Consider the following 15,501-nt stretch of genomic DNA (forward strand, 5'->3'; position numbering starts at 1 on the left):
ATATTATACTATAAATAAATTAATAAAATATAATTCAAAATGCATGTAGTAAAGTACAGCACAGGTTAGCAAAAACTTTAATAAGTATTTTACTTAGAAAATAAGATAACTCAAAGTCTCAGTTTTCTGATATGAATCAGTGAACACTAGACACTTTCAGCAAGTCAGGCGGTATCAATGGGAAGTGAAACGGAATTAATATTGCACATTCATTACATGACAGTAATCTCCCGAAAGATTTTGTTTGACCTCCTCAACAAGTGCAGTATATTTGGTTTTTATTTATGTTGGCTTTTTTTGAGATCTTTTTCAATAACAGAAACGTCCATTGTTTCAGTGCTTTAGGATGGCACATTAGAATCAAACAGCACCTTTAGCAGATCCTTCAGTCCACCTCATCTATGTGGGCCAAGACATCAATCTGAGTTGGGTCCAATTGCCTGTACTTGACCCACAATTCTTCTAAACCCTTCCCATCCATGTATCTGGCCAAATGTCTTTTAAACATTGTAATTCTACCCACCTCTACTGGCACTCATTCCATACATCCACCACCACCTTTGTGAAAAACTTACCTCATGGTTCCCCTTAAATCTTTCCTCTCTCCCCTTACACCAGCTTTAGGCTGTGAAAAATACTGTGACCACCCTTGTGGTTGTTAAAAAAGCTGGAGGTAATTGTTATGTGATTACCAAGGTATATTCATTGAAATGATAGAAAACCCCAACTTTTCAAAAATATATCCTATTTTCTTTATCCTTTCCCTTCCTAATCATCTCCTAATCATCTTTTACTTCTTGGAGAGAATCCTGCAAACTACATCTGTTTCATGTAGTTTCAGCTACAGTATGGAATAAGTCTCAGGGCTGAAAGGTTATAAACTGCATAAAAAGGAAGACTGCAACACAAATCTAAATATAGCTCTGAACAGTCAGGAACGATAATTAAATCACTGAGACATATGCCAGGCACTGGTAACATTCTGCTAAACGTGGAGGTTAAGATAAATACAGGGAAGTTTTCATTCCCAGGATTTAATTGCGCGAGTATTAAAGGCTGGGCCACCATTACAGATCAAAATTACAATCAACAGGGAATCAAGAAATGCAGAGGAGGGGAATTAGGCCAGGAGGAGGAGGGGAAGTGGAGCCTGGCCAAAATAGGAGTTCAAAACGAAAAATGCCTCGGCATTAAATGAAACAGCCTTGCAGTTTCAAAGCTGGAACCATACTAAGGCTTCAGTGCACTAAAATTTTGGTCCAGGTGGCATTCTAGATTCGGAATGCAATACACGCATCTTTTACTAACTGCCAGTGAAACTGTGAAGTAATAGATCCCATCATTTTTTTTAATACCCTGAATTAGAAGTTTTTTTTTTCGGTTTTTATTCTGTTACATCAAACACCAACTCTTAATGAGGAAACCAGTAAGCGAGTGTCTACATTTCAAGGGCTCGCAGATTCAACTGAATAGGTAACAATCTTGTAAAACTAATTTAGAAAGCTGCTTAACCTGTGAATGCAGCAAATAGTTGCCAGAACAAAGTTTGTCCTCTAGTTTGCACTGTAGTTTATCCAATATCGTTCTTATGCTGCCACCTTGTGTTCTTCAATGAACGAAAGTATATTGCTGAAACACTGTACTTCCCTCAACTTTCTGCTAGTCAGTTCCTGCATTGGTCATGCAGTTCCTGGGTCAGATTTATCATTTTAACTCCTTGCCTTCAATTTAACACACAAAATATACAATGAATTTCTGACAGGCAAAGTCTTTGAATTAATTTTATTTTAATAAATTGTGATCCTTCTGTAGATTTTCAATTAGAAAATGTACACCTCTAAATAAAATCAACTAATCTGTAGCATCTATCGTGGCCTCATTTAATTCAACGTTACATCAAAAACCATGAGTACTGTGCAAGTGTAGTCAATATTGCAATGTACAAATTGTGGCAGACAGTTTATACATAGCTAGCTCCTGCAAACAGCAAAGAGGTAATTATCAGATAACCAAATTCTGTAATATTAATGTTCTGCTATTAATGAGGACACCGGGGAGATCTCCTCTGGTCTTGTTCAAGGTTGATAGCTTGTCACGAAGTTCTGAAATTGCAGTCTGAGTCTTTGGCATGATTTCTAATCCTCCATCAATGGGGCTTGCCCTCAAAGCTAAAATGAAGTGTCATTGTACTAACTTCTCCTAAGCAAGCCAGAACAGTTTGCATAGATTTCGACACAACACCAAAAACTTCAACAAACCTCTATGGATACATAGTAGAGAGTATCCTAACTGGTTGCATCACGGTCTAGTATGGAAATACCAATGCCCAGGAGTAGAAAAGACTACAGAAGGTGGTGGATACAGCCCAGTCTATCACAGGCAAAGCCCTACCATCATTGAGCGTATTTGCATGGAGTGCTACTACAAGAAAATGACATCTATCATCAGAGACCCCACCATCCGCATCATGGCCTTTTCCATCGGACAGGAAGTACACAGCCTTAAGTCCCACACCACCACATTCAGGAACAGCTATTTCCCTTCAACCACTAGATCCCTGAACCAGTGTGGATAATTTCAACCACCACTACTCTGAACCAATTCTATGACCTACTTTCAAAGACACTTTACAACTTATGTTCTCAGTATTATTGTTCTTTTTATTTGCACAGTTTGTCTTCTTTTGCACATTAGTTGTTTGTCAGTCTTTGTTAATAGTTCTTTTGGCAATTTCTTTTTGTCCCTGTAAATGCATACAAGAAAATGAACTCAAGATAGTATATGGTAACATAAATGTATGAATTAATAAATTTATTTTGTATTTTGAACTTGTAAACTTCTGACGCAGAAATGAAACAGCTACCTACTGAGCCAAAGCTGTCAGTAAATGATCCAGTAAGTAATCCACTTTGGTGTGGAAATGCTATTTTCAGAATTCTAAATTGTTACGCACACTCCCAATGTCAATTTCAGAATGCCTGATAGAAACAAAACACATACGCTTGATTGCATATACATTTAGGTTGCCAGGCAATTCCTTCTGAACAGTGAAGTCTTTTTTCAGCAGTTCCCATGCTGTGACTCTCAGGGTTGAAAACTGAACAAGAAATGCCTGATTTCTAACTGCTGTATTGGAAATAATGCATTGATTTTAGATTTTACATGCATCTGCTATTCCCTCACCACCACTCCCATTATTGGTCACTCAACATGCTCACTCCCTAGGTGCGCCACATCCACCTGAAACTCAACTGAATAATTATTGAGTCTCAAAATCCATTTTCACATCATTGCTATAATCTTATCTCCTGAGTTGCCTCCAGCTGTGACTTGGAGATTCAACATCAATTCCAGAAGATATCAGTGCAAGCCAAGTTATCTGGAGAGATCGAAACAGACACACTGACTACCTGCAGGATGATTACTGAGAAAAGCCACAAGTCTATTCTATTATCATCTGTCCAAAATTAACCTCCACATATCTATGATAGACATATCTGTACCACTTTAAGAACTTAAATGCACATGACTAAATACCCTCCATATGTTGCTACAATATGTGGGTGCTGTCAGAGGCCATCTGCCTATATAGAGAAAAACACCATAAAAAATACTGCTTTGCACAAATCCTTTATGTTATAATCTATATTTGTTAATTCTCCCAAATGTTACTGAAAGATACCAAAATGATTACATCATCCAAATTGCTTTAAACAATTCTACAGTCTTTTCTACTACCAAGTATCTCTATGTGTTGACCACTCTTTAATGAAGAACATTTTTACTCCAGGCCTAAATTTATGTTTTCCCAATTCTGACCAACATCGATGAGCTGATAAGCGAGGCTTTGGGCCTACTCTGGGCTGCTCCAGGGTTTGGATCTGTGGGCTCAATTTTGGTTCGGAATGCCGTTGTTCGCTTCAGTTGTTCGCATGACTTGTATTTTTTTTCTTTCTCTTGCACATCGAGTGTTGGACTTTTATTTTTTCCCCTTTAAATTGGGTTCTTTCGGGTCTCTTGCTTTGATGCTACCTGTGAGCAAGCAAATCTCAAGGTTGTGTAATTTACACATTCTTTGATAATAAATGTACCTTGAATCGTGAATCTTGATTCCTCTTTTAAATTGATTTCAAGGAGTTGTTCGAACTTTCCTTTTACATTTTTAGATCTCATCCACCACATCCTCCTTGTAATATTACAAGAAAGCCACTGAGCTGCTGTCATGTGGACAACTCTGTAGTTCTCTGTGCTCTATCTACTGATAGAATGTATCCCTCATGTCTTGCTGAAAAATGCAGACATGATCATGGATTTTACTTTTAATGTTCTGCATCTCACTTTGGTACTAGTGTGAATTAGAATCCTGAGCCTTCTGGGGCAATTGTCCTGCCCTTTTCTCCCTTCTAACACTATTAAACTGCACCAAATCCTGCCCTTTCCTACTCGTCAGACTACTCTCAAGATCTGAGCCCATGATTAATAAATACTTATGAGGAATGTTATTGTGTTTTAGAAAACTAGATGTATAAGACAAAGATTTGTTTTTTGTGCCTTCAATTAAGGTGTACTGCATCAAATGGTCACCCAAATAAGACAGACCCAATATCTAGTTCAACCACCATCAAAAGAAATGAATCTCAACTGAAGTTTTATGGTAGGTTGCCAAAGTCACACTGCCTAGTACTTTATGCTGTTCAAATAGGCTGAGCAGGCTAGGACTTTTCTCCATGGAGTGAAAGAGAATGAGAGGAAACTTGATAGAGGTGTACAGGATGATAAGAGGCATAGATTGAGTGGAGAGCCCGAGGCTTTTTCCCAAGGCAGAAATAGTTAATATGAGGGTGCATAATTTTAAGGTGATTGGAGGAAAGTACAGGGCGGGATGTCAGAGGTAATTTTTTTTACACACAGAGATTGGTGGGTGTGTTGAATGCCCTGCCAGGAGTGCTGGCAGATGCAGATATAACAGGGGCATTTAAGAGACTCCTAGATAGGCATATGGATGATGGAAAAACTGAGGGCTATGTGAAAGGGAAGTATTAGATTGATCTTAGAGTAGGTTAAAAGGTCAGCACAACATCATGGGCTAAAGGGTCTGTAGTGTACAATGCTGTATGCCCTATGTTCAATAATGGGCTAATACAATAGGAATTAAAGAGTTTATTTTGTGCACATCCCCTCTATTAGGCAGCTACAGAGCCAGCAGACACAAGGTGAAACCATTAGGCAAAGTGATAAAGTTCATGTCACAAACAACAGAAAATCTGCAGATGCTGGAAATCCGAGCAAAACACACAAAACACTGGAGGAACTCAGCAGGCCAGGCATCGTCCATGGGGAAAAGTACAGTAGACGTTTTGGGCCAAAACCCTTCGACAGGAGTGGAGGAGAAAAGCTGAGGAGTCATTCCACCTGGGTTTGCACATTTTAGTATGAAACATATTCAGTACTGATACAGTACATTTCCAATCTATTCAAATTAGAACCAGCACAGAACCCAAGAAGCACACAGTTACCCTGTGTTTTGATTATATTTGTATTCTGATTATTTCTGCAACATAGTTGCCAATTTTTGGCTTATTTAGGTTTTAGTTCCTTTGATCTAAAATTGCACTTAGCTTTTTGAGCTCTAACGCAACATAATCCGTGCAGATGAAGATGGCAAACAGACGGCAGAGAACAACAATCTGAAGCATTAGCACAAACAATCTTTAAACCATTAGATTACTTTTTAAATAATTTATCACAGACCTGGTTTACATTTCCAGCTCCATAACCTTTTGGGATTGTAAATATTTAAGCAGCAATGACACAAGGCTTTGACAATAATCTATCTCGGGATCACTACAACCTCAGAATCCACATTTGGTTGTTTATTTGTGAAGCAGAGCTACTGCCCTTTAGGAGTAGTTCTAGACTTGATATTATTTAAAAGCACACCTAAGCTATTAAGTATATTTTTAAGAAATTACATCTTTGCAGACGGTTAATAGGTAATTCTCATGGTTCTCATAGTACAGTATCAAGTTACATTGAGGGTCATCTTACAATACAGCCTCTTTATTAGATAGTTCCTGTATTTAATAAAGTGGCCACTGAGTGTATGCTCGTGATCTTCTGCTGCTGTAGCCCATCCATTTCAAGGTTCAACATGTCTGTTCAGAGACGGTCTTCTGTACACCACTGTTGTAACGTGTGGTTATTTGAGCTGAAATCTACTGATTTTGTGTCTTATGTTCTGTGTTTCTGCTCTTTTCATTTTGCTGCCATCTTGCACAATTTCTTGTGCGTGGGTGGGAGTGGGGGGTTTATATTTGCTATTTTTCTTTGAACGGGTTGGTTCCATGGTTCTTCTTTGTTTCGTGACTGTCTGTGGGGACGATGAATTTCAGAGTTGTATACTGCTTACGCACTTTGTTAATAAATGTACTTTGAATCACTAGTCTTTGAATCTACTGTCACCTTCCCGTTAGCTTCGACCCAGTCTGGCCATTCTCCTCCAACCTCTCTCATTAACGAGACTTTTTCCACAGAACTGCCACTCACTGGATTTTTTTTTTTGTTTTTCGCACCATTCTCTGTAAACCCTAGAGACTGCTGTGTGTGAAAATCCCAGGAAATTCGTGGCTTCTGAGGTACTCAAACTATCCCCTCTGTCACCGGTAATCATTCCACGGTCAAAATCACTTAGATCACATTTCTTCTCCATTCTAATGTTTGGTCAGAACAACAACTGAACCTCTTGACAATACAGCTTTTATGCATTGAGTTGCTGCCACAAGATTGGCTGATTAGATATTTGCATTAATGAGCAGGTGTACAGATGTACCCATTAAAGTGGCTAAGGAGTGCGTTTCTCTACAGACACAAGTTGGTGAAGGTAGCTGGCTAGCCAAGATTTTTTTGTAAATTGTTAAAACAGTTTGACATATTATACTCTTCTAAAAATACAAAATGAAAAGCAGAACTGGTTACATCACTGCTGAACTCAGACCGAAATTCCCCAGAGGAATGTAGAAATGTTACTGGTTTACTCACCTTTCATGACCTTGGTGTGAGTAGCAATTAGTTTAATTTCACTTCCTTTTTTCAATCCTCACTTTCTGATGCAGTTACTAAGCAACACCTACAGATGTAATCAGAGGTGCTTTTTTAAATCCCATTTACTTCTAAGTGTGTGATGTCCTTTCTTTAAACATGCTTCCTGAGCAGCCTTAGCGCTGATTGAGCAGAATGCTACTCGGACTGAAAGAGTTAAGCTACAAGGTCACGGACTTGATTTCTATCCCAGTGAATGCAAAAGATTAAGGAGTGATCAAATTGATGTGTTTAAAATAATTAAAGGACTTATTAGGGTGTGTGCTGAGAAATTATTTCCTCTTTTGGAGAAAGGACACAATAAGGGCATAACCTTAAAATTGGAGTTCAGCCATTAGAGATGATAACAAAAAATTATTTCTTCACACAAATCTGAGTTCTGAATTCAAAAGCTTCCCACAAGAAAAGCTACCAGGACTTGGGGCAAAATGAAATCTTCAAAACTATGATTAACATGCCTGTGTTAAGTCAGGATACTAAGGGTTATGGATTCACAACCAGTCAATGGATATCTGTGGTTGATTAGCAATCTAATTTAATCGAGGAACATACTTAGGCCTAAAAGATCTATTTCTATTCCAGTATTCTTTCCTTTATTCCTACAGATGTAAATACACGAAAAGACATATTGGTGGAATTTTATTTGTGCTTCAGTTTCACAGAAACCAGAACCAGATATAGGCCACCAGCGCACCCCCCCCCCCCCCACCGCCAAAGCCTGACTGCCAATCAATATAATCATGGCGGATCTGCCCCAGGATACAACTTATTTCTGTATCACTTCCCCCATAGTCTGTATTCCTCCACCTTAAAAGAGTGTATTTATCTTCACTTTAAATAGTCCCAACAATTTTACCTCCACAACCCCCTGAGAAAGAGAATTCTGGAGATTAACCTTATCCTCCATAAAGTATGGTGCTACTCAAGTGTGCGACAGCTTACTGGTCAGAAGTCAAGAAATATGACTAAAACATCATTAATAACAACTTTTACATTGTAAATTGTAGTATACTATCACCACAAACAATGAAGATGCGAGCAGAGGGGAAGATGTCTTGAGGGATGAGCCGCGCTAGTGCATTGCAAAGTTAGGGCGCAACATGTTCAAGGCAGTTTCAGAGATGGAGATGGAATTGGAATGAGTCATTTGAAGAAGAGTCGAGGCGGAGAGGTTTTGGCACCCATCCATCCAAACCGGGTACGAGGTTGCATCGCCCTAAGCACTGAGCTGACTTGGAGAGGTTGAGAATGGCTCTGGGCTGGCTGGCAAGGCCTAGGCTCTGCACTTGGGCCCCTTGGGGCACGACCCAGTGTTTGCATGATTTAAACATTGGCCCAGATAGATTGTCAGGGCAGGGTGCCAAGACCGAAGCAAGGGTCAGGCTGGTTTTGCTCCCTCTCCCATGACATCCATTCCCCTCTCCATGTCTGTGAGGATCGCGACGGCTTCCCCCGCCTTCTGATGAACTTGAGTAGGCTTTGGGCCTACTCCAGCTGCTCCCGGGATTTGGGTATGGACTCATTTTGGCTCGGAATGCTGTTGCTTACTTCTATTGTTTGCATGATTTGTGCTTTTTATTTCACTTGATTGGGGGTTGGTCTGTCTCCTTGTTAATTGGGATCTTTTGGGTTTCTTGTTTTGTGGCTGCCTGTAAGCAGACAAATCTCAAGGTTGTATAATTTATACATACTTTGATAATAAATGTTCTTCAAAGCTTGAAGTAATTCCTATTAAACTCAGTTTTAAGTGGCTACATGCTCATCTTATAAAAACATCCCCTTGTTTAAGATTCACACTAGAGGAAACATCTCAACATCAACCCTGTCATTTACCCTTACATGTTTCGATAAAATCACTTCTCATTCTTCTGAACTCTAAGGAATTCAGATCTGGTTTCTTTCTCAGCTCAGAAACTGTGTTAGAAGACGAATGTCCCAGGACTAAGCATCTAGGTGCTCACACACAGGATGAAAGACACTGATTTGATTTCTTGCAGAAGGAGGGTTCCCTGTGAAAGCTCTGGACCTCAGCCTTATTCTCACCATTACCATCTGCACTGAACAATTTGTCAGCTGTAAATGCCCATCTGATTAATTATATAGTGTGTGGGTAGCTGAATCATTGCTTATAGTTGGGGGTTGATCAAAATAGTGGCCTGAAACAGTGTGCTTCCTGATCAGAGTTACAAATTTAGTCAGAATGGGAAGCAAGTAAGGAAGAGAAAATAAAGTTGAGTTGCTTGCCGGATATAACGGTAGACTTAAAGGCAGTATGCGTTTAGAATTTTAACCAGTGCTCAAGTTTTGCAATAAACCAGGACTGAATAAATAGGACTGAAACATCACAAAATAAATATTAATATGAATAGCATTGTAGGTTATGCATTTACAATACAGAGTGCAGAAGCTGACAGAGAGCAAAACTTCCTCAGTGTTTTTGGCTTGGAACTCTCCAACCCAGAACCATTAAAACCATTTAATGCTGTTAAGTTTGTAAGTTAGTTTATTATTGTCATGTGTACCAAGGTACAGTGAAAAACTTTGTTTTTGTATGACAACCATACAGATCATTTCGTCGCATCTGCGAACTGAGGTAGACCTAGGGAAAACCAGCGGCAGAGCACAAAATAAAGTATTACATGAAGGAGGAGAGAAGAAGGAGATTGGTCTGCTCCACGTCGCACAGTGAGAGACAGGATCAGAATGGGGTTGGGCTAACCCCTTCTGGGCACAGGGAACTGATGCGAGAAAGAGAACGGGGATCCGCAGACCTTGTCCTATTCACCGGATACAATGAACTTGGCACCAACGATAACGAGAGCTAATGAGAGATCATTAGAGAGCTATAAGATGTAAGATAGTCAGATCAGGGGAACTAAATAAAAAACAGGCAGAAAAGAACAGAAGGATAAATGAAATGCTAATACATATATAAATTTTCTTTGCACAAACAGAAAGTATAAAAAATAAATTGTATGCATTGCAGATTGAAATTTAACTTGAAGCCTTTGACACATTAGATGTTATTGACGACTGATAGCATAACAGTCAGAACTGGGAGCTCAGTATTCCATGTCAAAAGCCCACAGGATATCACTGTGAAGTGTTAAGCAATTGGAGTAATCAGTGGCTAAGGTTTAATTCATATCACCAACCAGATAGGGTAAAAGGGGCAATCTGTTTGCTAAAGTTTCTCTGAGTAAAATTAAGAAATAGTGAAAGGCTTTAGTGGGGGGGGGGGGGGGTGTTGAATTTAGAACTTTTCTGGTAGCAGCAGAATCCACAAAGGCAGACTTAGACAAGCAACTAACAAAGGCAGCATGGCTTTAAATTTCATGTCACCAGGAATAGCTTATGTCTTAAAAGTATTTAATTGCTCAAACATATACAAGGTCCTTTCCTGCAAAAGTACTCTAAGAACCAACAAGTAAGCAGGCTATATTCAGTTTATAACAGATAATTAACTGTATTTAATTATCAGCCTAACAGTGCATTTATGTTTAATTATAAACACTCACAAAGTTCAGCATAGCAATCCGAGGGATAAAACTCAAACCTACTACACAAATCTTATTCTGGATAAAATTGGCTTTCAAATCTCCAGACAGCTTGAATGGTAAAAGCACAATGGAACAAGCAAGAAGTCATCAGAAGCAATATAACACAGAACCAGTTTAATACTCCTAAAGGGCAAGAGCTCTGCTTCACAAATAAACAACCAAAATGGGGATGAGGAAAATATAAAATACAGTCTAACGGAAGATCCAGGAAACATGAAAAACAGTGACTGATGGCATAACAGATTCTACAAAACTGGGAATCTGACAGAAAAATTACAATGAGGGAAACCAAGCTGTTCAAAAACAATGTGGGTCTCTTAAAATAAACACCAATGATGTTTTTAATTTTAAATAAGAAAACTAAGATTTGAACTATTACTTACAGCCAGTTTTTATGCTAAAGAAGGTGGACACTACCCCAAGATATCCTGAGGAAACTAATGACTCAGGGACAAGGACTTGCCAAAATTAACATTGGTAAAATAAAGGAAATAAAGAACTTAGTGGACCCAAGGAGTGAAAAATCCACAGAATAAGCTGGTTTTATGACCAGGGCTTCAAAGGACATTATAGTTATCCTAAAAAAAAGCTGAAATCAAGAACCGTTACTTTAGTTTGGCAAGTTGGGCACACCATTTAACTATTCAAAGGCAGAGAACCTGGAAGCCGAAGTATTTTAGCCTAGCCTGGCATCTATTCTCAAATACAACCGCTATCGTCTATAACTAATGACCAATAATAAACCTCAATATAAGCAAATGCTTTGAGAGGCTGGTCAAGGATTACATCTGCAGCTTGCTACCACACGAACTGGACCCCCTACAATTCCCCTACCGACACAACCGATCGACAGATGATGCAATAGCCACAGCTCTACACACTGTCCTTACACATCTGGAGAGAAAGGATGCTAATGTGAGAATGCTGTTCTTGGACTACAGTTCAGCATTCAACACCATAGTTCCATCCAGGCTCGACAGGAAGCTCAGAGACCTCGGCCTTCACCCTGCCTTGTGCAGCTGGATCCTGAACTTCCTGTCAGATCACCAGCAGATGGTAAGAGTGGGCTCCCTCACCTCTGCCCCTCTGACCCTCAACACAGGAGCCTCTCAGGGCTGTGGACTAAGCCCCCTCCTTTACTCCCTGTATACCCATGACTACGTCACCACCCACAGCTCTAATCTGCTAATTAAATTTGCCGACGACACTACATTGATTGGCCTAATCTCCACAATAACACGGTGTTATTCTTCTACAGGGAAGAAGTCATCTTTCTGACACAGTGGTGTCAAGAAAACAACTTCACCCTCAATTTTACAAAAACTAAGGAGCTGGTTGTGAATTACAGGGGGAATGGAAACGGGCTAACCCCTATTGACATCAATCGATCTGGGGTTGAGAAAGTAAACAGCTTTAAGTTCCTTGGCATCAATATCACTGGGGACCTCACGTGGTCTGTACACACCAGATGTGTGGTGAAAAAGGCACAACAGCACCTCTTTCATCTCAAGACAGTTGAGTAAATTTGGTAGGGGCCCCCAAATCCTGAGAACTTTTTATAGGGGCACAATTGAGAGCATCCTGACTGGTTGCATGGGAACAGTACTTCTCTTAATCACAAGGATTCCACAGAATGGTGCAGACAGCCCAACACAGATGTAGTTGTGAACTTCCCATGATTCAGGATATCTACGGAGACAGGTGTGAGAAAAGGGCCCGAAGATTCATTGGAGACCCGAATCACCCCAACCACAATCTGCTACCATCCAGGAAATGGTATCGCAACATAAAAGCCAGGACCAAGAGGCTCCGGGACAGCTTCTTCCACCAGGCCATTAGACTGATTAACTTACATTGACTATGTTATATTCTATGTTCTATGTTATATTGACTGTTCTATTTATTATAAATTATTAGAAATTACTGTGATCACACTTACGCATTTAGATGGAGATGTAACGTAAATATTTTCACTCTTCATGTATGTGAGGGATGTAAGAAATAAAGTCAATTCAATTCAATTCAATTTAATTCAATTCAATGGCCTCTCAAAGAACTACTCTATTTCAATATTCCTGGAGATGTCAACCCTTGGGATCATCATGGAGTCTCTAGCAATTGATAGTTAATCTCTTGGACATCAACACGTATCACTCAGAAGTAAACTTACAGGTGCATTTACGAAATGGTGTAACTTTTTAAATATTCTGTTCATTTAATTGTTAAAGATTGTAAATAGGAAATAGAGTTAGTTCTTTGATGGAGGGGGATGTTGAGGGTTGTGTAGTAGACAGCGTGTAGCATCTTGGCAAAGTGCCACACAATGGATGTTGGGAAAATAAAGTCCATAGGATTTAAGGGAAAGTGACAATATGTACATGAAATTGGCTACAGGGTAGAGAGTCAAAAATAGTAGTAAATGATTCCCTTTCACTCCAGAGGAAATTGGATTCGGATTCTTCTTGATATTTTGATGAATTTGTGTGTGTAAGCGTATGCAAAGTCTGCAGATGATTCAAAATTTGAAACTGTAATAAATAGTGAGGAGCTCAGAAAAAGACTTCACGAAGACAGAAAGGTTTAGAAATTAGATCATGTGGCACCTGGCTCATAGAGCGGCTAGGATTGTCCAATATATATTTCCACAAGTCCAAACATTTTGGTTTGATCAAATATAGTTTGTCTCCACCTCTGTCACTCTGACCACATATTACCACTCATTACCTTCCAAGCATCCGGAACAATCAATCTGGCATATGAATTTCAAACACCTTTGTTGCTGTTTGGCTGATTGTTCACACTTTGATACAAATTGAGAATAACATTGACAGAACTGGTGAGAATTATGAATACCAAAACACCAAGAATCCACATACTTTGTGATATAAAATCAAGTCTCAGGTGTTGGCAGAAGTGATGCATGAAATGATGATAACAATTCTTTGCTCTCTTTATTAAAAAGTGTACTCACAGGACTTCATATCTCCTTGTAGCTGAAGAATTTGTGGAGCAGGTATTGTCAAGATAACTGCATCAAATACTTCTGAAGGTCCGAATTTGTGGCAGACTTCCAGTTTTCCTCCTTTGAGGTTAACGTGGGTAACATGACGATTGTACAACACATCTAAATTTTGAGAGTAAGTAGAAATGAACAAAGACGGAAATATGAGGTAAAGAAAAATAAGAGACATTTCAATTCCTGGTTTCAAAACTTTCAGACCATCCCCAGGTGACGAATGTTTTCCATTTTCACATACGTCTATAGTCAATTTTATTTATAAATCAGAAAATATGCAACAGTGATTCAATGTGGTAACCACACCTCCACTGTACTACAATGAAAGGTGTCAAAACATCTTAAGACTGGTATGAAAGAACAATTACCAAAAGTGGAGAAAGAGAGGAATGCCCTGCCAGGGTGGTAGTAGAGTCATTGAGGCATTTAAGAGACTCTTAGAGAGGTACATAGATAATAGAAAAATGGAGCACTATGTAGAAGGAAAGGGTTAAATTTATCACAGAGTGGGTTAAGACATCAGCACAACATTGTGGGCCAAAGGGCCTGTGCTGTGCTGTATTGTTCTATGTTCCATGTTCTGTAAGAAAAGAAACTGGTTTTGCCAATCATAGGAATGAACATACGTTCATTAGACTTTTGAATTTATTTGTATGTATGTTAAACTTTCAGATTTATTACTATTATGTGAGCTCATTTGTATCCACTGATGTCAGCTGAGCGTTCACAACCTGGGGATGGCCTGTATTAAATTTGAAGCAAAATACAAATCACAGACTTGTGCTCATCCATTCCTTATCCTTTTCAATTTCCTGATCTCATTCTTTCTTGAAAGTAAAGAATCACAACTAGACAGTGAAAAATTAATTCTGGTAGCTTCTGGTGCAGTGCATGTTTATATTCTTCAAGAGCAAGCAAATTAAAGTTAGAGCAACAGACACTGTGATGGATATTCACTGTCCAGAGCCTAATCAGTTCTTGTTTGTTGCCGAGCTCAGCTTTCTAAATTAGTAGCTGATAGTTCTGAAGATCCAAGTGTTGCTTTTGAATAAGTTAAACTTCCAACCAATATTCTTTGTTTAGCTTCTGGTCAGAAATAGGAGCCAGTCTTCAGTTCTTAAAATGTAAATGGCAGGGAGTGATCAGTTTGAAGTTTAAAAACACAGCTATGCAAACAGATCCATTCTTTATAGAAGGCAGGATGTTGCCCCACATCACCTGTCCTAACTTTTCAGGATGACCATTGTAAGCCAGTAGGTTATTTAACTTGGCTTGTTTCAAACCACACAATGCTGCTAGGTTATTTAGTTCAAGGAAGCTTGCAGACCAGATGGATATAATCACTTAGTAAATCAATAGTGATCTGTTAATAGCTGGAAAATTTATGTACTTATGGAGTCAGCTTCACAGCATTAATTGTGGGTACCTGGGAACTCTGTCTCCAGGTGTTTTCAGACCACATGCTAAAAGGTATCTGAAAAATATCACGTGTGTGAAGTTACCCAGGTGATAAAAAGACAGTATAAATTAAGAGAGCAGTTTACACTTTTTAGGAATCATCCAGGAATATCAAGAAGAATGATAGAATTACAGTAAATTAGAATTCATTCCTCTGCCTTTGATTTTTGCGACAGATGACTGGTTTGTCTGTACCTCATGTGTATGTCTTTTTAGCTTATATGAATAGTATCAATGATTTGGAAATCCTTTGTGTTTTAGAAATGGCTTCTAATTTGGAAATCTTCTATAAGATATAAAATCCTCTGTGTTTAAGTGTATTTTAAGAATGGTTGAATTTAACCATGTATCACTGAAAATAAATGAACT

At 38.9% G+C, this 15,501-nt stretch overlaps 1 protein-coding gene across 2 annotated transcripts in view; it reads right to left on the reverse strand.

The window, feature by feature from the left end:
* Window positions 1–15,501, reverse strand: part of rnls (renalase, FAD-dependent amine oxidase) — a 159,128-nt gene that overhangs the window by 130,272 nt on the left and 13,355 nt on the right. Inside the window, exon 4 of one of the 2 annotated variants that reach the window (XM_059947463.1) lies at window positions 13,630–13,782. The exons of the other annotated variant lie outside the window; for it this stretch is intronic. Coding sequence (XP_059803446.1) covers window positions 13,630–13,782 — 153 coding nt within the window. The remainder of the gene's footprint in view (window positions 1–13,629; window positions 13,783–15,501) is intronic. 2 annotated transcript variants of the gene reach the window in all.

The sequence above is a fragment of the Hypanus sabinus genome, chromosome 22, assembly GCF_030144855.1.
Source record: "Hypanus sabinus isolate sHypSab1 chromosome 22, sHypSab1.hap1, whole genome shotgun sequence".
In the NCBI taxonomy this organism is placed as follows: Eukaryota; Metazoa; Chordata; class Chondrichthyes; order Myliobatiformes; family Dasyatidae; genus Hypanus; species Hypanus sabinus.